General features: G+C 39.8%; 1 protein-coding gene across 1 annotated transcript; it reads right to left on the reverse strand.

Moving 5' to 3' along the window:
- Window positions 1-2,438: 2,438 nt before the first annotated feature.
- Window positions 2,439-27,718, reverse strand: LOC121505712 (G1/S-specific cyclin-D2-like). Its single transcript, XM_041781237.1, has 5 exons — window positions 27,364-27,718; window positions 26,276-26,491; window positions 19,312-19,471; window positions 11,138-11,286; window positions 2,439-5,198 (listed from the first exon to the last, which is right to left on the reverse strand). Exons 1-5 carry the CDS (start codon window positions 27,556-27,558, stop codon window positions 5,034-5,036), a joined length of 885 nt encoding a protein of 294 aa, XP_041637171.1. The 5' UTR covers window positions 27,559-27,718; the 3' UTR covers window positions 2,439-5,033.
- Between the last annotated feature and the right edge of the window lie 111 nt (window positions 27,719-27,829).

Genomic DNA, 27,829 nt, shown 5'->3' on the forward strand with positions numbered 1-27,829 from the left:
ATTTAACTAAGCAAATAGGTACGAGCCTCCTATTGGATAATTACTGCATGGGCGATTATCTTTCAGCTGGCGACAAGTATTTAACCCCAGCTGATGCAATGAGTAACTTCTCATTTCTTAAACAACCATGTCGAAAGACACATCCTGTGGTCGTGGAAGAGATGTTAGTCTGTTTAAGAAGGGTCAAATCATTGGCATGCATTAAGCAGAGAAAACATCTAAGGAGACTGCAGAAACTACTAAAATTGGGTTAAGAACTGTCCAATGCATTATTAAAAACTGGAAGGATAGTGGGGAACCATCGCCTTCCAGGAAGAAATGTGGTCGGAACACAATCCTGAATGATCGTGATCGGCGATCACTTAAACGTTTGGCCAAATCAAATCGAAGAAAAACAACAGTAGAACTCAGGGTTATGTTTAATAGTGAAAGTAAGAGCATTTTCACAAGCACAATGCGAAGGGAACTCAAGGGATTGGGACTGAACAGCTGTGTAGCCTTAAGAAAACCACTAATCAGTAAGGCTAACCGGAAAAAAAGGCTTCAGTTTGCTAGGGAGCATAAAGATTGGACTCTGGAGGAATGGAAGACGGTCATGTGGTCTGACGAGTCCAAATTTACCCTGTTCCAGAGTGATGGGCGCATCAGGGTAAGAAGAGAGGCAGGTGAAGTGATACACCCATCATGCCTAGTGCTTACTGTACAAGCCTGTGGGGGCAGTGCTATGATCTGGGGTTGCTGCAGTTGGTCAGGTCTAGGTTCAGCAACATTATGTGCCCAAAGAATGAGGTCAGCTGACTACCTGAATATACTGAATGACCAGGTTATTCCATCAATTAATTTTTTTCTTCCCTAACGGCACACGCATATTCCAAGATGACAATGCCAGGATTCATCGGGCTCAAATTGTGAAAGAGTGGTTCAGTGAGCATGAGACATCATTTTCACACATGGATTGGCCACCACGGAGTCCAGACCTTAACCCCACTGAGAATCTTTAGGATGTGTTGGAGAAGGTTTTGCACAGTGGTTAGACTCTCCCATCATCAATACAAGATCTTGGGGAAAAATTAATGCAACACTGGATGGAAATAAATCTTGTGGCATTGCAGAAGCTTATCGAAACCATGCCACAGCGAATGCATGCTGTAATCAAAGCTAAAGGCGGTCCAACGAAATATTAGAGTGTGTGACCTTTTCTTGGTGGCGACTATTTTTTTGGCCAGGCAGTGTATTTGATTTATTTGTGTTACGTTTATACATAAGAAGGTAGGTATTTATTTATTGGCTTTGAGATTTGTTTGTGTCCTCTTTGCATATCATATGTTTTAAGCAAAATCCAGGGGTTTAGTGGTGCCCGCAGAGGTGGGTATAATCTTTATTTACCTTCTTTGCAAAACTTCTCAAGCTCTGTTTGGTTGCACAGGGATTGGGTGTGAATGACCTTTTTCAAGTCCACACACAAATTCTCTATTGAACTGAGGTCTGGGCTTTGACTCGGCCACTCTAGAACATTCACCTTGTCTTTAGACCGTTTCTCCTCTAGCTTTCGCTGTGTGCTACAGGTCATTATCATGCTGGAAAATAATTCTACTCCCAAGACATAGTTCTCATGTGGACACATTCATTTCACCCTCTACTTTACTAGACTTCCAGCCAAGAAGCATCCCCACAGCATGATGCTGCCACCAGAGTGCTTCACAGTGGAGATGGTGCGTTTGCGCTGATGTACAGTGTTTGATGTCTGCCAAATAAAGCTGATGGTCAGAAAGCACCATTTTGGTCTCATCAGAGCAAAGAACTTTTTTCCCCTTTACCATGAATTCTCCCACATGCTTTTTGTTGAGTACAGATTTAATATGAGTTTTCTTCAACATGCCACTCTCCCATAAAGCTTTGACAGGTGAAGAACCAGGGCAATGGGTGTTGTATTCAGAGTCTCTCCCATCTCAGCTGCTGAAGCTTCCTTCAGAGTAGTCATAGGTGTCCTGGTGGCCTCTCTCGCTAGTCTCCTTCTTGCATGGTCACTCAGTTTGTGAGGATGGCCTGATCTAGGCAGATTTACACGTGCCATATGTCTTCCATGGAACTATTTTTGTATCCAACCCCTGACTTAAACTTTTCATTAAACTTTTCTCTGAGTTGGAGTGTTCTTTTGACTTCATGGTGTCATGGTTGTCAGGAATACTGACTAACCACAGACTGGACCTTCCAGACACAGGTGTCTTTAAACTACAGTCCATTGAGACACATTCACTGCACTCAGGCGATCCCCTATTCACTAACTGTGAGACTACTAGGCACCATCTTGCTGTACAAATATCCACTGTCCCTTCCCAAATAAACATTACCACCATTGTCATATGAACAGAATTCCTGAAGACGCCCTGAATTATTCGTCTGCTCAGTGGCAGAAGAAGACAAAAAAACAAGTCACATGATTTTGGCCAATTTTATTTATGAGAAATATTTGAGGTACGCTGTGTGGTTGCACATTGGGATCACGGGAGAGGAGTTTCGAATAACAACCACACTGAACAATGACAAAAACATTCCTGTGGTTTAAAATTTGACCAAATGGGTACCTCAAAAATAAACATTTCATTTTACTCCAATGAACATGCTGATAAAACTCCCAGGAAGGAAACAGAAACTTTTTTTTGTCTTTCCAATACACATAAAACATTCAGCACAGGCTGTTTTTGACATTTAAATGTGAAATAACCTATTTTAAAGTCTAAGCACTTATGAATGAACAGTGGAAGACATTATTTGATTTAAAGAGAAGAAGCACCATCTTTCCTCTCATCCAGACAGAAAAAAAAGTGAAACCCGTTGAACGAATTCAGAGTGAAAACAAAAAAAAACAAAGTGTATGTGGTGTGATGTTTTGATGAGGTAATGCGAGTTGGGCTCTCGCTCTATCCATCCAATTAAACCTGAGGTACACAAACAAAGAAGCAGCAAGAATATGATAGCATATAAAGATACAAAAAAGAGTTAAACATGCTAATCAAAAAGATCAATAAACAAGTACTTCCAGTCCCGCACCATCTGTTACGTTCCCTCCGGTACACATACAACAGAGAAGCAAAAAAAAAAAAAAAAAAAAAAAAGTTACAAATCCAACATTTCATAATATAGCAGCACACAAGTGAATCACATAAGGCCTCTTTGTGTAAGACTAGAAAAGAAAAGCTTCATAGCAGCAAGAGAATGATGTGTATAATCTTGTTGTCTCACTTTGGAATCATCTCTTTTGAATTATACACAAAACCATAAAAGCATAAACATTTTTTCTGTTTAAAGCACTTTTTTTGGAACAACATTTGGCGTTTTTGCACAACAGAATATGCAGGAACACAATTTAGGAACGTTCTAAAATGTAATGAGGATTTGTAGGACTTCTGCATGTGGAAGAGTTTGTTATATACAATCACACTTTCCCGCCATGTAAACCCAAAACTTAGCAATGTCTACGATGGAGAAAAACTTCAGATCAGAGAGCAGTTAACGTAAAAAGAGCAAAACAAAAACAAGGAAGAGTATATTAGGAGACAGTATGTGTTTAACTCTTAGAACTATTGGAAGGTTTAGGCTATGAATGAAAAAAATTCAAGTTCAAGGTTAAATAATCGCACTGAATTAAAAAAAATCTAAGTCTATAAGTGACTTGGCTTTCCTTAGTTTATATACTATTACACCAATTTTCCTACGTCTACTCAGCTATCGGGGCATAGCTTTCAAGACAACGTGCGTTACCCCATGGGAATCCAGCCCCAAAAAAAAGAAAAAAAAAAAAAAAATCAAATAACTTAAAAGAAAAATTAAAAAATGACCCTAAAACCCACTCAACTCTCCTCAACCACTTTCCCCTTACCGATCTTAAGGAGTGTGTTTTTAAAAGTGCATCGATATCTGCTCTCAAGAATATATGGTCAAAATTGATAAATCTGCAGCAGACCTAAAAGTGTTCCCCTGACATCATTGGGGATTACTCCGCTTCTTTCTCCTCCTCTTGTGTCACTCAAGTATGAGCAACTGCAGAAACGTATAGCTTAAGTTAACTTCCCTCGCTATGTTGCAATCAATCCAACCTTTCCCCACTTGCATTGCCTTTCTTGAAAAACCACTTAAGAACCCCTTACACTGCATTCAATTCCTCGCAAACCTCATAAAAACTTGCAAAATCTTCCTTTAACATGACATCAGTACTGTCCAGCTGAGCATTAAACTCCTCTATTACACAGCTTTAATGCTCTTTAACAAGCTAGAGCAGGAACAGATCAATAATGTAGCCTATCTAAACTATAACAAACGTGATCCTATATCAAACTGTGGATTTAGCAGTGAAATAAAGACCTCCAACAGCTCCCTCTGTGAGCAGGCCCAGCCCACTCCGGCCTCACTTCTCAGCATAAATAGGAAGCAGTGCTACAGGTGCACAGTATGATAGAGAGAGAGAGAGAGAGATAGCAGCTAGCTATGGTAGCGCCCCGCTGTTAGGCTATCAGCTTTGTTTAAATGCCAAGTGCTGTTTCACTTAAATCACTGCTATAGGAAGTTTCCTGCACAAATGAGTGTGAATCAAAGTTCTCAATCAATCTGGGAATTGATAACTGCTCACTAAAGACGATAAAAGAGTAACATAACTAAAAGCTAACTAAATATACAATATTTATTATATTTATTTATGCTAGGTTGTATCAAAAGAAATATGCATATTTCATATAATTATGCTGTTTTTTTCAAGTATGAAAATATATTCAGGTTTCCGCTCTGGGAGACCTTTAGGCGCTATCAAGTTTTTAACCGTTTTTTTTAAATAGCTTGTTGGATAACATGAAAGGACACCCAGCCATGTATGAACAGGGTAAAAAAGGAGAAAAACTAGAAATTTCTTATATTCTAACAGTTCATTTGATTGTCACACCATCAATCATGTGGCGTCCTCATACTGGCAGCCCCCCTCGCTCCCTCTCAGTTCATTGGTACACAGGCATGAGCGGTGTGTATGTGAGCCGGGAGAGGGTTCATAAGTTGACGTCCCGTACGTCTGTGGGGGTGCTGGACTGGTCCTGCTGCTCTCTCGCCTTGCTGCCTGCTCGGATGGCCGCCTCCTGCCGGCACTGCTGGCCCTGCTGCAGGCTGGTGGCCAGCACACGCTCTATTTGCTCCTGGCAGGCCCTCAAACAGTCCTGGAACAAGAAAGGGTCAGACGTCATTACTCATACACGTACTTCAGCTCATGGTTTTGCTCGTGGTTAAATGCCTGTTGGACAGGTTAGCCTGTTAAATACAGACAAAGCCATGGGGTCAAGGTTCATTTAAGCTGGCTTTGTAGACATTCATGTCTGTTTTCTGTTAAAGCAACATCCACTGTAATTTTTTCAACTCAGACTTGGATAAAAGTGAGATTTCTTAAGTCGCCACAAGCCAAAAATAAAACAAGAATCAAACAGGCATTGCAATGATAGACAATTGTTTGGGGGTATCAGCATTTAGAGCTGTAATACACAGTTTAATGTTGTAAAAATACAAATCTCTTTTTGTTTTTGCTTTGCAATTAAACAAATCTACAAATGCACTAAAACAAAATACATTTGCATGTTCAGAAAAGTAAGCTTCATCCCCGTATTTGTTTTGTTGCCTTGTTCCATTTATTCTTCATTCAAAAAAATGTTTTTAAGACCCCAAATCTATACTTTCAAGCAGGTTAAAGGTACAATATGTAAATTTATTCAAAGTTGACTACATGTACACTACATGGCCCAAAGTATTTTGGCCATACCATTTAATTATGGAATTCAGATACTTCAATCAGACCCGGTGCACAAGTATATAAGGTCAAGTGGAAGTGTTTAAGAACAACAGCAACTCAGCCACAAAGTAGAAGACCACGTAAAATCACAGGGCAGGGTCAAAGACTGCTAAGACTATGGTGCCTAAAAATCACCAACACTCTGCTGATTCCACAGGTGTCTTAATGTTTCAGCATACAGAGACATTTCAGACAATGCTATGCTTTCGACTGTGTGGCAACAGTTTGGGGAATGCCCTTTTCGATTCCAACATGACTGTGCCCCAGTGACTGGTCACACAGAGCCCTGACCTCAACCCTATCGAGCACCTTTGAGATGAACTGTAACAGAGACTGCAAGCCATGCCTTCTTGTCCAACATCAGTGCCTGACTGCATAAATGCTCTACAGACTGAATGGGTACAAATTCCCACAGAAACAGTCAGAGATCTTGATCAAAGCCTTGCAATAAGAGTGGAAGCTGTTATAGTTGCAAAAGGGGGGAAACTCTTTATTAAAGTATTTGAATACAATGTCATTGCAGTCCCTGTTTGTGTCATGATCAGATGTCCAAATACTTCTGTCCACATAGCGTATGTTATATATATGTCTTAGCTAAGTAACTCAAATATCTCCAACAGTTTTCAAAGCCAAAGAAATTCTTACTTTTTATAGCTGTAACGGTTCGTTTGTCACAGTGGCCCCCCTGCTGGAGCTGCTATGATCATGATATGTTTATCGTTGCCATGGAAATGCTGGATGTTACATAAATGTTGTCATGGAGATGTTTTGAGAAGAGAAGTTCTCTCAATAAAAACTGAACTCTTTTAGATGTACAGTGTTTACTAAAGGGCATCTGAAAATGCTTTGGGAGTAGCTTGAAGCACAAAGCTGGAAGGCATCGCCACTTTAACAGCTTTTCTCCCACACTGTACGAAATTTATCAGTGAAGCAAGAATCGTGGCTCAATGTTTAATCAATACACCTTTATGGTGAAGGAGTTTACATATTGTGAGTCTGTTTTTCAGGCTTTTTCTTTTGGCTTTAATGGACAGGAAAGCTAAAGAGAAACAGGAAATACATGAAGGAAGAATGGGGGAAGACATGCACCTAACCCAGTGCCAGGACTGGGACTCAATCCTGTGACTAGTGTGTTGAGGACTGCAGCCTCTGTGCATGGGTACCTGCTCCATCAGCTGCGCTAAACTGGCATCCCATCATAAGCTAAATAATATACATTCCTACACTTTTCACTGATCTACCAGCAGTCAGTTGTTGGTTTGCATACTGCACCTCTATGCAAAAATAAGCTGAACATAAAGTAAATAAGCTAATGTAACATTTCTTTGTATGTTCTGCAGATTCTTATCAATGATCTGTTTTAAAAATGTCTTTCTAACTCCACATAACACTCTTGACTTGTCTCTTCATACTACATGGTAATATTCTGATTTAAAAAACATTTTTTGGTAATCTGTCCAATCAAGAAAAGGACACCAAAAGGATTAATTGCTGCACCTGCAGCAGACATTAGCGTGCAAAAAACTTTTCTCATCTGATGCGCCAGTTGTTGAATGGCTCTGGTCACATGCATGGAATACCAGCAGGGAATTATGTGTGTTGAGGTAGGTGGTCCTGTCTGCATAATGAGCAGAACAATGGGTACCAGCACGCCGCAACACCAACAACACTGAGCAGAGAGTGACACGGTGGGCACAGGAATCCTCTCTGACATGAGACCTGTGCATGTCTGAGGTATGAGCAACGTGAAGGGGCCTAAAAAAGAGCCCTGTGGTCTCTCAGGGAGCAGAAAAGGTGGCTCTGAAAGTCCCTTCCTCCACCTCCCCTCCGTTTTGGGTTTACAGCACGGTCAGTCCCATGTGGAGGTCTAGAGGAAATGGCTTTGACCTACTGCACCCTGACCCTCTGAGTTTGGGTGTAAAACAGAAAATAGGACAAGGGGACCGGATGTTTTTGGACAACTTGTCCTGTGAAAGGGGATCCTCTCCCTCTCTCTCGGTCTCTGTCTGTGTCTGCGTCCCTCTGCAGGTCTGTGAGGAGGATGTGGGAGGTCTGCCTCACTGGGCCGGCTGCAGGACCCTTAAAAGAATGAAGCAAGGCTCGCAAAGAGGCCAACATTCCTTTGAAATGTACGGATAATTGGAACCCGATGGGCTGCAGTCGGAGTGCCTGTTGTGACGGCTGCGTTGCGGGGCCCTTATCTCCATGGTAACGTAACCACAAGCTAAGGAGGCAACTGTGTTATTCCTTCAACCCACTGGCTGTGGACCATTTGAATGTCGTACTGTTTAACCAGCTCTTTGATGTAACAATGACTCAACAATAAACGCACACACATGCACAAATATGGCATTAGTAGTATTTTTTAAGCCTGATTGTGCTGCTAAATAGGAGGTGTTTATTTATTAAATGGCTACTTTAGGGGTGCTGGTCTAGCTCATGGGTTATATGGTTCAACCCATGTGCAGGGCTGTAGCTGCCCCTCATTAACTGCCTCCATTCTAGACCTGTATCTGACTTAATCCACAGTCCTGCCCTCTTAATAAAGGCAAAATAAATGTTCATTTAAAATGTAAAAATAAAATGTACTCTTAAAATCCATCCTGTATAGAAAATAGTCATAATTATGCCTTGCATAAGTTTGTAAAAGCTTAAATAACAGGCAAAATTAAAGACTCATTCTGATTTATCCATGACTTGAAGTCCACAGTTTTAAGTTCTTACATGGTATAGTATAGTATATTAAATTGTACAGGAATAAAGTATGATATATATTCAAGTAGATAGAGGCAAGATATCCAAGCTACTTAGGTGATTTCTGCTTTTAATTACTTATTTTTTTAAAATATCAAAATTTATATCCTTTTTATTATCACCCTAAAGCACAGTGAGCATGTCGGGAACGTTGCTATCGTTATTAATTCAAATCTCGACTTCCATCAGAGCTTTAACCTGGCACGCCTAGACAACTGGTTCATATATCTTTCATATATATTACACATTTATCTTGGAAAGCTCCTTTCGAAAGGGTTTGGGAAAGGCAGGACTTTTGAAAAAATTCTCAGAAGGCAATTCAACATTTGTGACAGGCCAACCAGAGCAACAAGACTAGGTAAGTACATATTTCCTTCTCCTGAACAGACAGGCTACTGCTGCCGTATTTGTGAATGGTGGAGCTCTTTGGTGAGTAAATCTATGCCAAGGGCAGTAGGGAGACTTGCAATAACATCTTCTCTGCCAAGACAAGCTTTTGATGTGACTGTTTGTTCTAGTTTCAAAGGAAAATGTGGTCCAGTTCCGGTTAAATTGTCGCTTTCCTACAGCTACGTCTGAGCTAATAGTTACCACAGCAGCAGCCATTGGTTACCCCACCCATAACGTTCACAAGCTCATGCCGAGCAGACCCGGAGAAGAGTGAAAACATTTTTTATTTCATGAAAAGCATCCAGTGTGGCTCTTTCATCTTGTTTTAATAGAGATATGTTGACAAAACTGCCGCTGCGGCAACGTCCGAGCTAATCACTCCACTGCCAACCATATACAACCACTCACTCAACAACTAACCAACCCCGTAACTCTCACAAACTCGTGCTGAAGCAGGTCGGCAGAAGAGCGAAAACATCTTTTCAATCATGAAAAGCTTTAAGTGTTATTTTGCTATTTGTTTAATGTGGAAGTGATAAAACTGCCGCTATGTTTTAGCTACATCCGAGCTAATCACCACACTGGAGGCAGCCATTGCATTTGGCTAGTACAGCCAAACCCCGCCCATAGCTACCGCCTCATTCTCCCCAAATGATGTTGATTGGTCCAAACAGCACAAATGTTGTGGATTGGAGCTTTTCAAGATGGATTTGCCTGATGACTGACATGGAGTCTGGCAAATTCATCTGCTTTGCAAGGTTATATAATCTGTCGTTTCCAACGTTACAAAATCATGCTCCAACAATAATGTTTGAAAGTGAGCGCTGGTGCAAGGTTTATGCAGGGGCGTTTTTAATTACGCCTTTAATTTTCATACATGTGTGCATCTTTGTTTTTTTATTTTTTGTTCTCATCTCCTATAAAGAAAATTGAGTTTAACATTGTATAAAAAATGCTAAATAAAACAAATGAACCGATCTAAATCAGTCTATGGTAGTCAATTCATGACACGAGCACTGGTATTATACAGCCAAGTCTATAGAATACTTTAGGGATGCACAACATTCGATTTTTACAGTTTTCAGATTCAAAAATATTTACCAATCAATTCAGCCAATAACAATGTTGATACCAATATAAAAAACTAAAAGTATAGTCTTCAGAACAGGCCTTAAAGTTTAAAGCTGCTTTAAACCAACTGCTTGTTGGTTCTGCCTTATTACAGCTAATATTTAAAGCCAATACATCAAATATCATACCGGTAATATCCTGCATCCCTTGAAAGTACCAAGTCATGTAAAATGCTCATTTATGCACACTTGCATTCTTTAAAAATACTCTTCATAAATCTCTTCATTACTTGCTTTTCATCTGTACACTGAAAATAAATTGGACCAAAAGTTTTTAATTAATCAGTGCAAACTGGGCACTTTTTGTATTTCCTGTACTCTAAAAATATGACTAAATTATCCTAAGTTTCTTAATTGTGCATTATAAGCAAAAGCAGGTGACCTGTCTGTATTTCCTGGAACACAATTCAAGTTACTGATATTTTTCTGAAATTCACATTTTATGATTTTATCACAAGAGCCTAAAGCCTAATTCATTAGAGGTAATTCATTAGAGTAATATGCTCAAGTATTCCAAATTTTCATTCACTCACATAGTAACTTTTATTGAGCCCAAATACTGAGTCAAAGAGTTTAATATTGTCTTCAGTGATGTGAAAAAAAAAAAAAATCAACCATCTTGAATAACTTTTTGTTCCTCCTGGCCTTTACTCTGGAAAAGACCCTCCTCAACTTCATTACGAACATGTTCCTCCACCAGGAGGGGCACGCTGCTCATGTCGGAGCCATGCTAAGGAATTGCATGTGTCCTACCACAAGAATGTGGGCTCTGACTTTTAAGAAGCCATTCCCTCTGCCGCTGCTCTTTATAGCAGCAGTCTGGCTCCACAGCCAAGAGCCAAACGCTCACTCTGCCTCTCTCTCCATGAAAAGTAAATCGCTTCAATCTGCCACTACTGAAGTCATCGCTGTTGTTTACTAAAAGGCCTTTTATTCTGCTGTCGTGAGATGTTGCAATGAATATTACTAAGAGAGCATTGTTGTGAGGCACTAAAACTGCTGGATCGTTACTCCTGGAAGGTATGGATTTCCTCGTACTCACCACTTCTGTGTTGGTGATCTTAGCGAGCAGGTCTGTCAGGTTATCTCGACTCAGCCTCTGGTCAGTGTGGTCCAGCTGCAGGCCGCAGATAGCGGCTCCCATGCTGCCTGTGGCGATCATGGAAGGAGGGTTCATGGCAAGGCGGTCATCTGGGGAGGGATGAGGAGTCTGTTTTAATGTGCAATTTGTTAAAGAGAAGCTTAGGGCAAAAGTGGTGAACGGAAACCATGTTTAATCAGACCAGAGGAAGTATGAGAGGAGCAAACATCCGATTCTCTGCCGTATGTATTCTCCACATTCCCACAGACATCCCGCACATTCCCACAGTCTGGATTACGGTTGTCAGATTCTGATTATTTGATAGTGAGGGAGATGCCTGCAATTTTTGTTACTCAAACAGCACAAATCACTAGTTATTAAAGTGCCTTGGACATCTATTTTTGTTGCCAGGGTATCAAAACAGTTATGAATGTTGTTAGAATTTTACTAGTTTTCTCCTGAAGTCACAGTTCTGGTATCCTGACAATCCCAGTATGGATTACAACAGACATAGCTGCACCGTGTAACCTGCACGGTTTCCTACACTTCATCTCTGATTAGAAAAGCAGAGCAGGAATCCTCCTACTCGCTCCACAATGACTTCCAGAACCCACCCCTACATAGCAAATCCAACAGTTTAAGCGACAACAGGCCTGAATAGAGGGGGTGGAAGAGGAGAGAACACCTCCACAAGCACGGAGCCTGAGCTGCTTTTAAACAGATCACGATGTGGCTGTGAATGAAACCTTCTTTCAGCCTCTAGTTTTTTTCATTTCAGTGGGAATCCCCGGGGCTGTTCTCCAAAAGTATCTTGTCTGACCAGCAGGAGTCTTCCTCAGGGATGCTTTCTGTTCCCAGCAAAGAGCTTCCTCTTAAAACATTGACATAGGAACTTTAATAGGGCATATGAGAAGACTCATAAAGGAGGAAAGAGGCGTGGCTGACATCCTGTTTTATGAATGAATTTACTTACTACTTCTATAATGATGTTTTATCTCTGAATGAGAGAGAAATGGCCAGTATGTTAAGGAGCTATTTTCTTTCAGTTTGATATTCAGCATACTTACATGAGTAATTATAGACATTTTCTTTACCCAAGGCAGTTTTAGTAGCAGTAGTCTCAAAGACCTAAAAACTTCACCAGCTTCAATGTTCATTAAAAGCACTGGTTCCCAGCTTTTCCCCTGGAGGCCCCACTGCCTGTAGCTAAGAAAAGCTGAGCCCCCCTTAACCAACGAGGCAAGAAAGTATCACACTGGTGTTAAAAATCAGCATCAATTTCAATTGTTTCATTGACACAACCATAATAAAATAGGTCCACATATGCTGTTCCTAAAAAAAGACCTTTGTTTGACCTGTTTTATAGCATTTTATTATGATTTTAGTTGTAAACCCTTGGAAACCCAAGCCAGTTTTTACTGTTTTTTGCATGTATTCTACATGCAAAAAGGCATGTAGAATCTCCACGCTTTTCACCACAACTACATCAAAGATATCTATTTTTTCAGGATAATCTGGACTATCAGAATACGTGTGCTGCAAGGATGTTTGATGATTGTATCAAATGCTCTAAGACCAGAGAAATCAAGTAAAAGAACAAAACAGAGATTGAATCTTTAAGAATTAATTCAAATCCCACCAAGACCAAAAATGACCACGCCTTTTCACATCTGCATTCAGTTCCTACTGGCCTCCTCTATCAGGAGAAAACATAAAAACAACCTAAAAAATACATTGCCGTAAAACCAATTCACACAAATGCACACATCTGGAATTCCTGGGTGTAAATGCACATGAATCCCATTTTGGGATGTTTTCATTAGTTGGGCCATAAAGGACGATTTTTGTCTTTGCTTTCTAAACTGGCAGATAAAGCTCAGAAAATGGAATGCATTCCATTTGATATGATTGGCGGGTCGGAATTACAAGGGTGCATTCCTGAATTTACGAGTTCTGAGATTAAATGGAACGCACCATAACTCTTGTTGGTCTTTAGTTGGCTCTGATTGGTCTCTACCACCAACAAAACAACAGAAGAAGAAATTGATGCATCGTGATTGGCCAACAGGCTACCACAAAGTCTTTCATTACAAAAAACGTGATAAAAAGTCATTTTATCCTTGATATAACTATTTACTGATTTGTAGTATCAAAGCTCTAAATAAACATGGGCTTATGCCTGGATTAAAAATGTTCACCAAGTGTTGTCCATAGATGGGCACAAAGGTAAGTTTCTGATCAAAATTTACTCTGTATAGATCCACCTTATGGTTCCTGAGATATTGTAAACAATGCATGCACCACTGGTTTGGATCGTCTGCGTTCCAGCGAGGTTTGAGGGGCGAACACGTTCAAATTTAATTCTGCCAACCTCATAGCACACAAAGCCTTGCACTACTCTGAGATCTTTGCTGTCCCCCTAGAGCAGGGGTTCACACAAGGGCCAGCTTTCTCTTGACAGACGCTGTGTGGGCCAGACATTAAAAAAAGCTAAACTAAAATCTATATTTTGATTGAATTAACATATTCTTGTAAAAATATTTTTTCTTTTAAAAATGAATGGAACTTTTAACAGAGAGGCAATATACTTGTCACCTATACCAAAGCCAGCCACAAGGGGGTGACTGAGAAATTTTAGCTACGTATTTCTGGAGCCCTCTTGATGCCTATCACTGAGTTCGATGCAAATAAGGTGTGTGATGATTGGTCAAATACACATGCAGGAAACAGATCTTTTGTGTTGATTCTCAGAAAGGAATATTTCACTCTCAAAGACCCTTAAAATACAGCTTTAATCAAAACAGGAAGTATTTCTTTACCATGCCAAATTACAGAAATACAATACCTATTTGCTTCTTCTTTAAAAGTCGCTAAACTGAAGGTTTTATTTAAACTTTAAAAAAAGTTCAACGATAGCATGCCATAGTTTTTCCTTCTCAAATTTTCTGTATCTAATTATCCCAGAGGACCGGCTAAGAAGCCATCTGGGGCCTCATGTGTCCCCCAGGCCTCCAGTTGATGCTCGGACCCGGACCACCTGCATACAACTTAACCACTAGGCCACGCAACTTAACCACTAGGCCATCTGTGCCCCAAACTTCATTTTAAGGTGAGTAGGGTACACTTAGGACAACGAACCCACTCTGCTTCTCCAATATTCTTCTTCGCACATGGAAAAGTTCAAAGTTTGTTTCCATTTATTATCACAGGTTTCTTTGCTAACAGGAATCATACCTTGCTTTCTTGCTCTTTAATCATTCATGACATACCTGTTACTGTCTTTTTTTTTGCCCAAACAAACAAGAGCATCTCTTGAAGAAAGTGCTTAAAGAAATGGGCAATTTTCCTTATTTTTAACAACTACAGGGCCCAAACTTTTCCCTGATGACCTGGTTTCCACTCCTGCTTACAACAAAGCAAATAAATCTGTTCTCTTCCTCCTCAAGCATGATCAAACCCTTGCTATGTTATTTCCATTTGCTAATGAGCTTGCACATCATCAAAATATTCATCTAAAAGTTTTTTTTCCAACACTTCTGAGGCAACAAAGCACAGCTGTCTGATTTAGACAGGATTTCTAATGACTAACTCACCAAAAATGTAGGAGTCCTAAAGTCAGGAGATCCTCCAAACTTGGCTGGTTAGGACAAGAAGATACTTCAAAAATGTGGAAAACCCTTGGAGGTTTTTCCACTAATGCACAAGCTTCTTCCGGTCTAAGTGCATGGACGTGACCAACACTAACCTTTAAAAGGAAGACTTGGCACAAGCAATTGTGAAATGCTGCACAAAGTCCACCCCAGTACATTGTCACATCCCAGTGAAACCAGTAGTGGTGGCCTGATAGGTTTGATTAAACCCTGGAAAGCCGCCTGCTTCACTACGCCTATCTTCTCCTTCAGGGAGCAGCTGTCCATAGGAGGAGCTCCTCCATCGTAAGAATAACATTTCGACTCCATATAAAACTCCAAACATTTACATTACTGCACAACCACAGCAGGCCTCTCTTTTTTCTCCCACTGTGGCTGCTTTGTGCTCGAGTTTAAGCAGCTGCTTATGAATAGCAGAGGCGACCACTGAAACACACCCAAATTTAAAAAAGACTGCGACACTTAAACTGTCTTAAACGAGGCATGAAACTCATTGAAGATGGAGCCTTTGGTTGCAGTAACTAGCTCTGGTAAACACGTGGTTACGATCCTGACTGGACCGTGTTGGTGTTTGTGTACAAAAGTGACCTCCTTTATTTTTCCTTCATTTAGTTAGTTAAAGCAGGTAGCGGATGAAAGAGACTTACGACAGGGCGGAGCTGTATTTTAGGAGTATTATGTGATCTTGCAGTAGTGTTTCTGTCCAGGATATGAAAATATTAGAGGGATCCCTAGTATAGGCGAAGGAATGCCTTGAAAATTCACCTACGGAGAGGCCTAAAGGGACATCTGAGTTTGTGCTTCTTGAGTTTATTTTGGACAGAAGGACGGGAGAAGGAAGGAAGATGGTTGGATCACTGCCCTGACTTTAAGAACTGAAGGCTTCCCTGTTAAGGTTGTCAAAGTGTTTGATACTTTGATAGGTTTTGATGCCACATGTTTTAAAATGATGCAGTTTATCTCTATATTTAGTGATCAATAGCATCAGAAAGTACCAAGCGTTTTGAAGGTTACTGAGCTCCTGTGAGGGGGTACTAATGGCCATGTGATAGAAGTTAGTCTTACAAGGAAGGCAGCCTAGCTTCATGCAACCCCCTCCCTCTCTCTTTTTTTCTGATTATCTTCACTATCCACTTTACTGTCCTCTAAAACAGGGGTTCTCAACAGATGGGTCGGGACCCAAAAGTGGGTCTCTGAGCCCTCTTTAGTGGGTGATAAATATGTTCCTAGATGCAAAATTTGCACAAAAAAAGACCATGAAACTTATCTAAAACATGCTTGTTTTGTCCTAGCTCTCTGATTTGTCACCTTTCTTGTAGGAACGCAACGGTACTCTGTAAAATATTGAACCGTTCGGTCCACTCTGCACGGGACAATACGCCCTTGTGGACCGCAGATTTTCGAATTTATAATTCATTTTGCACTGATGGTTTTCAGGCCATTGTGTGTGTCTGTATGTGCGTCTGTCCTGGCAGGAGAAAAGCCCTCCCCACGAGTTAATGTCCAATCAATGTTGCTGCTCCACCCACACGGCCCCTCTCACACTGTTTTGAAGCCAGGTTCACACTGCCGCTCTCACACTTAAGCGGAAAAAAGAAGAAGAAGCACCAGCTTTATTCAAATCAGTGGTGTGGGTTAGTTTCGGTTTCGCCGTCAAATATAACGACGAGGGAGTGAAGACTGTAGATAGCGTAAGCATCCTGATATAACGCTTCCAAAACACAAGACAGTGGAGCGACTCTACTTGTTTCCACGCTGCGTCATGTCTCCTTCTCGTCTCACCATCACACATCCATCAGCTGTTGGCTGTGCTATCATCAATCAGAAGCTTAACATGTTTAGCGCGACGGGCTGTTGTATACTGCAGCGGTAAACTTAGCCAAACAAACTCTCTTTCAGCGCCATAGAGTCCACTGAAAGCTCCAAAAAACACAGTTCAAGCCCTATTTAAACACACCCTGCTATTTGTTGACAGCACAGAGCAGAGACACTTGCTCACCAATGCACACACATTTACATGAATGCTCATCTGTGCATCACATCCAACACTGTCAAAGCTCATAAGAAAAAAAAGCGCACAAAACGATTAAATAAACTATTACTCTAAATTAACGTGCAAACGTGTTATTGACAGAAAGATTTCTTTTGAGTGTTTTAAATATGGATGTCCTTAAAGAGGATGAGAAATAGTTTAATTTTACTGATGCAGCTCTTTATATCTCAGTCTGTTGTAAACTGTGTTTAAAGTAGCCTACTTTCAAAATAATGAAAATGTTTTTTTTTATTATTATTGTAATTGTGGCAATGAGTATATAGTGTAATAAAATAAAGATGTGGTAGACTATTGGAATGAAAGGTTTGATTTGTAGAGCATTAAAATGTACAGTCTGAGTCAGAGTTAGACAAGATAAACAGTGTTAAAGCATTGATAGCCTATTCAATAAAAGAAGAGTTAGTTTAAACATTGCTAAACAGAGCTGAATGCTTGGCGATTATGACTTATAGCTGAATAAAGGACAAAAAATTGAAAAAAAAAGTGTTATATTATTCAGTATACCATTGATACTGGAATTTGTTTACTGTAAAATGCAGTTTTTACTGACAAACAAAATAAAGAGATACTTTCAGGAGAAATAAACTTATCTTTACGCACAAAACACGTACCGAAACTGAACCCAAAACTGAGGCCCAAAAACCAAGGTATGGACCGTACCGTGGGTTACCTGTACTGTTGCACCCCTAGTTTCTCGTACTGCTGGAGGTCCAGACTGTACTATTGGTCAAAAAGCTGGTCAAAATTGGACCAAAAATATCTGATATTTAGATTACAATTTCTTAATGAAAAGCTGATGGTGGGTCCTGAGGCTTGACCAGTTGAGAAACACTGCTCTAAAAGTAAAGGCAAAAAGCCCCAGAATAAATCTTCTGGGGGAAAAAAGTCACCTTGAGTAAAAGAGAGGGAGAAGCAGCGTGCCTAACTGTCTAAACTGTATAGAATAAAAGCTAATTTGCACAAAAACATTGGCAACCCCCTCCGATGATCAGAGGTGGCATATCCAAAGTCGAGATATATTTTGTCACACTGTAACTCTTCCAGTGATTGTTCTTATATTTTGGCCATAAAAGTGATATTTTTTAAGAGTGTCTCATCAACGCATGCCAGGACATCCAGCCAAGGATTTCCATCATCCTCCATGTTTGTTTTTCTTCTGAAGTCACTGTGATCACGCATGTATGTAGAATCTTTGCTTTGAAATTGCTACTACAGACGGGCAGGTCTCACAGTCCAGCTGAGTCGCATCATACAATACAATACAATACAATAACTTTATTTATCCCCACAGGGAAATTCAATTGTCTGGAGTCTCTCTCATCTGTTTACAGTAGAAAGTCTCTCTCATCTGTTTACGGTAGAAATGTGCACGCTCAGAGGATGTTAAGACAAAAAATCAATTGAACTGTCCTCACGTTTGCCCACATTTTGAAATCCTCTGTGATTTGTCTCTAGCATGTCTAGCGAGTTGACAGCCTTAGGGCATACTCACACTCGGGTCAGTACTGTGCTGAAGCATAATTGACTCGCCTCCCTTGTTCCCTGCTGGCCTTAATTTACTTCTTACTTTACATTATGCCAACCACAACCAGGCCTGAGCATGGACAGGTGGTATTGTACGATGAGATACGCAGCTTCAACAAGGAGAGAAAAACACAGAGAATAGGAACTTTATTTTACTTTTAGGCTTACTTAGTCAGATATAGCTTTCTAACATTCTGCCAGTGTTAAAGATTGTCAAAGGGCTGTCAAATCAATTGCACGTCGTATCCACACTGCTCACCTGTGCTTGTGCATGGGCCATAATCAAAGTGTGTTATGCTTGAGCACGGTACGGAGGCCTCGGACTAGTCAAACAAGCTGGACTTTGCAGCTTTGCTGAGTTTTCTTGCAATTTTTGCAAAATAAAATCAAGAAGTTAAGCAAAATTGGAAGCATACGACTTCTATTTATGTCAGAAGCAGGTACATTAATCACCCTGTCTTGGCTAGAATTGCACAAAAGTTTAAAACTTTTGTATCCTGACAACCCTTTCCCATATCAACAAACAAAACAGGTTGAGAAGATGGAGGCTCAGATGCACCTGAGTCATGTGTTAATGGAGGGAGATACAGCGTGATACAATCGCTATCGTTAACGGTGTATGTGGGTTATCTAAACACAGCTCTGATAGGCGTTTTCCCAAGAACTAAGAGGAGAAGTATGGAAATTACCACTTCAAGCAGCTGTGAGGGGAAAAATACCCTGCTACAAGCTGTGTGGAGACTAGAGAGTGGATAAGCAGTCAGAGGAGTATGCAGGGAGAAGAAAGAGGTCACAGATGACTCACGATGGGAGAATGTTTGTGTGTGTGGGAATATTTCAGAGCAAGGATAGCAAAGTGAATGTGCCCAAGAGAAATCGGATAAAAAAGGCACAAGCTGCTGTGTTACCTGTAGCACAGAGGGCGATGAACGTCTGCGTGTGTTTTCGGACCATCGCCAGCTTGTCTTTGGGGAGAGGGAGTCTGCGTATGATGTGCTCTATAAAATCATTTGGGATAACAGAGGCCATGTTCCACTTCAACTTCCCCAGCACGACCAGTTCCCAGTCCTAAAAGAAAGAGGGAAAATGGTAAAAAGAGGCAGTTCAGAATCTACTTAGTCAGAGGGTTAAATGGCGTGCTGCCATGCCTCCATTGACCGTGAAAGAGATCACAGCCCGTCCCTTTTCCCAGAGGAAATGGCTCTGCAAGAAGAGTAACATTTCTCCACTTTATCTCCCCTCACTGTATCTTATTATCTGCATGCCTTTCTCATTCCTCGCATCCTTTGTATTCATATCGCCTGGCATGTGACAAGCTTTGCCCCGCTTAGAAGCCCTGCCAATAGGACAGCAAGCCCCTTTCCTTCCTGTCACAAGCCTCAAAACAGTTACAGTGAGTTTGCAACTGCAGGGGCAGCGGCAGCACAGAGCTGACTCTTCATGCAGTCGACTTGTGCACAAGTGAGGGAGGTGGACGCTTTTCATGATTTAATTTCCTGTGTGTTGAGTTGATGTTTTCACCGATTCCTCTCAAGGTTTAATGTTTTCCTGTTTGGCCTGCAGAGCTCTGAGTAAGAATAGCAAGAAGGAGGATGTTACCTAAGTGTCTATAAAAAGGTATAGCTGCACACATGAGAACCATAAGTGAGCTTTCTTGTGTTTCTTGTGATGTAAAAATCTTACAGTGACATTTGCAGGCCTATAAAGATGTAGCGAGTCTAACTGGAGCACAAAGGTTGGTTAGGAAAACACAACTGTTTCGTCTGCATTCAAAGAACCAATAAAAATCTCCATGGAGACTTTATTTGCACCCAAACATTCAAAGTAATCATTGACAACATTTTCAGGAGAGAGCCGATCTAATGGCTGCCCTGAGGTTTGATTAAGCTGTATACCAAGAAAGTCACAAGACAATAGAGATAGTTGCACAATTAAATCTTCTCCAGAAGTACAAAGTTTTCAACTCAGGGTCAAGAATCACAAATCTCTGTTGCAGTGGCATTTTAGACTGGGGTGGCCTGGAGTAAGTATGGCATATAAAAATGTAGGGATGCACAAGAGGAGCCAGCTAACCGGTTAGAGTCAGATACCTCTGTAGTCGAGACAGTGTGATATATCTGGGCTGTAGAGCATTACAGAGGGGTGCAGTCGAGCCTAGGGGTTAGATTGCTCCCCATTCGCACAGGTGGCCTAGGTTCAAGTCCAACATGTGGCTCCTTTCCTGCATGTCATTCCTTGCTCTCTCAGCCCTATTTCCAGTTCTATCCACTGTCCTTTCTCTATAATAAAGACATCAAAGCCCAGAAAACAGGCACAGATGTCCTAGTGGTTATTTCACTCCCTATGTATGCAGGCAGCCCAAGTCTGGTTTAAGTCTGTCCTGTGGCCTCTTTCCTGCACTTCTCTCTCCCACTATCTCATCCCAGTTTTCAACTCTATCCACTGTCCTCCTCTATAAAAGATAAAGGCATAAAAAGCCCCAAAACAAATCTTATAAAAAGAGCATTATAGCAGCCATTCATCAGTTTAACTGACTAGTAATTACAATGTTGACAATGGCTGTTTGGTTATGGCAAAAAATCAATCATGATTAATATTGAAATCATGATTATTCAACAGTCACTCAAAAATTGACAAAATCTGCATTACACACCTTTATTGAAATTAAAGTCTTAACGCTTTGAAAAGGAAGTCATAAATAAATAGGAAGAGTAAAAAAACATAAATATGTAAAATAATGATGAATAAAAATGAATTAATAGAAAGAACTACTTTCGTTGTCAAAATATCCCAAAAAATAATCATGCAAACATTTATTTATCAATTTTTTCTAGAATAATTTGCAAAAATAATCCTACGTTCCCTATTTTATATACGTTTGTCTTACTGAAAATGAGGACACAAAAGGATAATTCAGTTCAACACATTTCACATCAAATTTGCAATGAGTCAAAATAATTGCAATAAGATTTTTTTTCTAGATTCTTCAGCCTTAATTAAATCTGCTAAATATTGTGTTTGTTATGATACGGAACAATTTATTGCTCGTTTGTTGAGAAATACATACGTCAAGGAACTTAAAAAATAATTGCATTTTAAATTAGGAAAAATAATCACAGTAAGATCCAATATATCAGCTGCAAATATTACCAGAAATTTATATATCTGTTAATACAAACACTTAAATTTTTTTAAGTTATAATTTTTGGGCTTTTACATGCATTTATTTAGAGAGTGGGACAGTGGATAGAGTCAGAAACAGGGAGGAGGGAGTGAGGGAGAAACACGCAGGAAAGGAGTCACAGGTTGGACGTTAACTCAGACGGCCCGTGTACATGGGGCGCAACCTGACCGCTAAGCCATCTGTGCCCTAATATTTAACTTTTTTAGCTGATATCTGACAATACTATGCCAATAATGTGCATCCCTAAACAAAAGCAAATAGGCCATGCAAAAAGATCTACCAGCAGCCTGCAACACAGCCCAAAAATTTCAATTCAGTGCAAGTCTTGCCTCTGAAAAAGCACATATCCTATCACAATCAAGAATTTTGGGGCAGTCATTAAGATTTCTAGAATGTCCATGGCCACTCCCTGGATAAGCTTTTGCCCAATCCATCACACATCTTAATCTAAGATGACTTGGATTGAAAATACTGATGTTTTTTTAAGATACTCTGAGGGGGTTTTTGGTCTTTCTTATGGTTGGACAGCTGAGGAGAGACAGGAAACATGGGAAGAAAGAGTGGGGGAAGACATGCACCAAACAGCACCGACTCGCCACACCTAAAAATCCATTAATCCTGCTCTTTACCTTTTTGGAGGAGTTATATATTCATTAGATATAATAATATATTATGGCATGATTGCCTTACAAAGCAACAGTTATCACAGAATCCCCTTGTCATGATCTTGTTATTGTGGGCCATGTATCGTGTCTCTTATTGTACGATATTTGTGACCCCAAATCCTTATCAGACACCTAACTCTTAATTTTTGTAACCAAAATTCCTCATAAGACGACTCTAAATAAAAACTGCTTTGAACTATCATTGGAGATCTTTGATGGTTTCATAGCTGCAGCATTTCCTGACATCTTAGATCTTGATAAAACTCTAATAAAGTCGTCTATTGTAAGTTCAAAGTTTCAAACAAAGATCATGATGTCATATGACACCATGAACAGATCTAACACCTTCAGGCCAATCTAAAATCCATCTAAAGCATCACTTCCTTTAGAGCTGATAGTTCCTCTTAAGGAAGCCACCAAAAACTGACTTCACTGTTGCATTACTGAGTTAAGATTGATTCTTGTATTGCCTTAAACTTGGATTTAATACAGTTCTGTTACAGACTGACTGGAAGACTTCAGAAGAAGTAATCAAAGCTGATAGGTTAAATGTAACATAAGGCCACTGCCACACTGATGATTAATGCTGATCGAATCAACTTCTCATTTCCTTAAAAGAGAAGTGTTACAGTGAAAAGCATATATCGTGAAAGCCATCAGGGACGGTTCATCAAAATCACCATTTACTCTGATTTCCTGTACATACCCTGCAGAGCACACTCTTGTGTTCCACCTACGTAGCCCGTGCTCAGACTGCTTACTGTGAAATGAGCAGGGCGGCGGTTTGGTGTCGGTGCATGTGCTCACTTCCTGTACAGCTGCCCCCACCCCTTAAAAACTTCCATCCGAAGCTGCAGCAGAGTTTTTCATTATAAGGAAGAGCTGCAACATCTTTCCCCTGCTGTCTCCTGATGCCTTCTCTGAGCATCCTGTCAGGATATCCAGGAATCTGGAGTCTTTACGACAGTGCGGAGCATCAAATGGGACAAAATGTCATTTCCCTAAACAGCTGCAGAGAGCACAGCAGGATGTATAGAGAGCGTGTGGAGCTGCCTTTCATTTCAAAAAGGTTTAGAAGTGACACAACTAGCTGGCATTTGGACAAGTCAATAAATGGGAATGAGTTTTTTCTTTAAGGCGGCATCAAATTCATACTTCATTTTCCAGAGTTCTTGAAATAAGCATGAGAAATAGTGAAAGAGTGCTTTAATGCACGCTTTTACTTTTTAATCTGTAGACTTTGAACCATATTTTGTCATATGAACACCTTGAATATGTTCAAGTAAACCATCCCATAAAAACTGAAAGACTAATTTTCATATCAGGATCTGGAACCAAAATTATTTTGGCTGAAAAACAAATATGCAAATTATCTTTAACGTGCATCAACTAATGGATTTAGCTGGACTTAGCTTCATGAAACTCAACTTCATGGTAAACCATCATATAATAAAAAGAGCAAACAATTCTCATCAGGAAACCAGGGAATTATGGGCCTATTTTGTCAGAAAAATCTATTCACTGGTTTGAAAATAAAAAATTAAACAGATCACAGTGTGTAGGCTGAAGGCCTTACTTCTCAGTGTCTTATAGTTAAAATGGTGTGCCTGAGGGCTCAGTCTTGGGACCACTGTTTTAACAGTCAAAATGTATCAAATGCATATTTTCATTTCTATGCAGATGAAACTGACATGTGTTGTTCTGCTCCTACACAGCACCAGGCTCTTGTCACTTATGGAAAGCTTTTGATATTGTACAGAAACCTCTGCGAGTAAAAACTGGTTCCGAATCCCAACAAAACTAAAGATATGATGTTTTCAAACTTAAAGAAAAAGTTGCTGATCCTTTCTTCTATCTCTACGTCTCAGCGTGATGTGATTGAGTTTGCATTGTCTTAGAAATGTTTTGATCCTTGATTGATTTTTCACTGACTTTTAAGCTTCATGTTTAGCATCTTGTAAATAATTTAAAGTTGTAGCTGAGTTTTTAATTGTGTTTTTCTGATAGAAAGTACTTGTTTCTGCTACTTTTCTGCCTCTGATTGATTATGGTGATGTCTTATATATGCATGCATCTTCTTAATGCTTTGAATCTTTAGATACTGTATACCCCAGGGTGATAACGTTTATAATAAATTTTAAGTCCTTAACTCACCATTAAACCCTGTTTGATCGAGTCAGGTGGTCTTCTGTGACCACTCGTAGGCTAAATCATTGGCATGCCCTTATTTATAAGCCTGTTCTAAATCGGCTTCCATCTTGCTTGTGTGATTTGATTCAGGTAAAAAAAAACCACTAAAAGCTACAGCCTTCACTCTGCGACTCTGACACAAGACTTATTTTTGCTCTCTATATTCCCAAAGTCTGTCTTAAGATGGGTTACAGGAGTTTTAGGTACGCTGCTCCTGTAGCATGGAAACTTCTACAGGAGGCTTTGTTTCTGGGGATCTGGTCTCTGAATCTTCTAAAAAGCAGACTGAAGGTGTTGAAGAATGATGTATCAGGTTTTAGATGTTTTTGACTGATGAGTTTGTGCTCTCTGACTTAGGATTGGTTGATCTGTGTTTGAAACTGTTGAATAGCTGCTGCATGCAACCAGGACACTATTTTAAATGAGATTCTTGAGCTCAATGAGGCTTTCTTGGTTAAATAAATTTGAATACAGAAATATATTTTGCATTAAAAATCAACATAAACAATCCATTTTACTGTCAAAGACCTAAACGATTCAGCTCCTTTTTCATCACATATGCTTACTGGTGAAGAAATTTAGATCAGTATCAAAATCTGATACCAACATAGTACTGGCACCAACACATCTGATACCTACATTACCGGATTACAAGACAGATTTTGGTGCTTCCTTTCCGATACCTTGCCACCTCAAAAGAAATATACCAACTCTAATTGCAACCAAGTAAACTCAAACGAGGAAGACTGTGAAATAAGGTTGAAAGCACAAAACCAAGCTTGAATGAGAACATTGATCACAGATTGTTTAATCCGATTTAAATTAGGGATGCACAACATAATCGGTATGACATCGTATCGGCAGATACTGATATTTCTGCACATATTTACTACTGATATTTTGACTACAAAATCTGCCTATATCAACCTTAAATATTGATCGTAGGAACAAACAATTAGTGGAGTTTTACACTGCAGCAACAGACCTACGTCAGCTTAAGTCTTTTTCTTTAGTCATTATAATTCCATAAACTTTAAAGCACGTTTTGAGGACTGAAATTTGTTAATTTGTTTGTTTTAAGTACTGAAGTTTCACGTCTGAACTATATTTAAATATCTGTATCGGCTAAAATTGTTCTGTACGTATCAGCATTAACGGTTAACCTAAGAAATCCTATATCATGCATCCCTACTTTAAATCAGTTGTTTTAGGAAGGTTAGAGCAGATAAAACATGCTTTTAATAGACATCTTGGGCTTCGGAAATTTAGGATGATTACTTTTAAGCTTTCTGACATTTTATGCCATAAAAATGTTTTTGAAAAGCTTTTGATCTACTTCAAAATGAAGTTGTTTGCTCTAAAAACAAGATCTGAAAGTTGTGGAGTGACTCACTGGTCTAAAGGTTTGTATAATAAGCTGCATGTAAGTAGGAAAGAATTAAAAATATTCTTGTAAATGCCAGGAAGAGATATAGTTGTCTTGTAAAATACTCATATAGACGTAAGGCAGAAAGATTAAAGAGCATTATGGCTGCCTTTTCTTTTAGTGAAAACCTTCTTTATCTAAAGAAAACTAAGGAAATCCATGCGGTGCAAGACATCCAAATTCTCTACTGCATAACTGGCACTAGATGGCATCACACACCCCTTCAGTCCACATGGATCCAAAGAAAGGATGTGGCTGTGCTGTGCACAAGCTCCGCTTATAAGGAAAATGGGATACTTCCTGTGGAACCAATACAGCCATAAGCATTATAAAATCATCCCAAAATACGGCATCATGTTTGTGTGCTCTCACGAATGAATGGGGCTTTTGGAAATCCCAGCTCTTACCAGCAGTTCCCGTGGTGTGATGGAGTTGTCTGTGTACATGCAAAGTTTTTCTGCTGATAGCGGCCTGCAGTCCTTTAACTTTGAAGCCAGAAAAATGCACACAGCTCCCAGAAGCTGCAGATAACTCTTTCTTGTGACCACCACGGCTAAAAATCTGTCCAAATAATTAATAGCTAAAGGGAAGACGTCTTCATTACTCTTCTCCTCTTCACACACCTAAAATGAGACAGAAAGGACATGGATAAACATGTTGAAATTATTTCTAAAAGGAGAAATATATTAAAAGAATTTATTGTTGAAGCTTTAAAAGCAGAAAAGCATTTAAAGATAGGGGTTGGTCTGTGTTAGATCTTTCTGTGCTTGTGTTATCTTTGAGCTAAAGATAAATTCCTTATTTTTTCATGTGTCTTTAATCAGTCATCTGCTGCAAAGTCAAAGCAAAGCAGAAACAAATTAGTTCAATAGGAAGTCGCTCTGCAAACCCCCCTTTACCACCTCTTCCTTGTTAAGAGCTTTGCCGACTTTAAAAAATATTTAAAAATCCTAATAAATTACCCAGAAGCTTTAAAATGTGTGCATAATGTTTAGAAAATGTCCTAGAAGAGTTTCCGACGCTTATAAAAGAGGATATTTCGAAAAATTTGGTGTTTTGACCTCAAAAATGAAAGTGGTTTTGCATGCACGTTGCCCAAGCAAAGCCTGTAAGCCTGGGTCATTTTAAAAAATTAATATAAATTATTTTAAAGATGAAAAGTAGAATTTTCGATCATGTAAATTAAGATTAACACCCCCTCTATCGCCTGTGCTAGCTAGTAAGCATGAATACCAAGTTAGTAGCTGTTAACCAATGTAAATATCAAGCTAGGCTACTTCTTTGAAGCTCAGCTTTTCTTCGTGTTGGAATTTCCGACTCTCCCACGCCTTTGGTGAGTCATTCTCATTCAATTGTCAAATAGGTCAACATCCATGACAACTCTTTATGTTCACGAATAACACCTTTATGGGACAAAAACAGCGTTTGAACATTCAAAATTAACGCCAATTAGCTTATTCAGGTTAGCACATGAATGCATTAAAAGCTCACAAACCTCGTGCATCCAGCCTGCAACCATCCGTCTCATATAAGGCTGAATATCCTTCTGGACCCGCTGGAAATACGAGCATTGAGGTAAAAACCTGTCCTCAATAGTTAATAAACTTTGCAGCACTCTGTCATCACAAAGGATGTTTGGGTCAGGCTGAGCTCTCACGGTTGTGTCCGACTCCAGGCAATAAAGCTCCATGACTCGGCCCCCCTTCTCCCCCTCCTCTCCTTTATATTATTCTTTATTTTTTTGGATATAATAATAAAAATAAATAGTGTCACAATGTTCTCAGCAGCGGACAGGAGGAGGAGAAGTGCCCAGGATGAAGCATGAGGCTGAGACTGCTGGGTTTGCTCCAGTCCTGCTGCCTCTCTGTGACTTCTTCTTCTACGCTTCTAAAAGTGGAGTCAAAGCGGACACAACGGGAAAGGAAACATCCGGCTGCTGCCTTCAAATTAAAAGCAGCCTC

The sequence above is a fragment of the Cheilinus undulatus genome, linkage group 23 (genome assembly GCF_018320785.1).
Source record: "Cheilinus undulatus linkage group 23, ASM1832078v1, whole genome shotgun sequence".
Classification (NCBI taxonomy): domain Eukaryota; kingdom Metazoa; phylum Chordata; class Actinopteri; order Labriformes; family Labridae; genus Cheilinus; species Cheilinus undulatus.

What these genes read in the sequence shown, in the direction of transcription:
- LOC121505712 (XM_041781237.1), bottom strand. Translation starts at nt 27,558, where the DNA reads ATGGAGCTTTATTGCCTGGAGTCGGACACAACCGTGAGAGCTCAGCCT. An exon ending in CATCGCCCTCTGTGCTACAG is followed by an intron (nt 11,287 to 19,311) that starts GTAACACAGCAG and finishes ATCCCTCCCCAG; the next exon opens with ATGACCGCCTTGCCATGAAC. An exon ending in AGATCACCAACACAGAAGTG is followed by an intron (nt 5,199 to 11,137) that starts GTGAGTACGAGG and finishes TTCTTGTTCCAG; the next exon opens with GACTGTTTGAGGGCCTGCCA.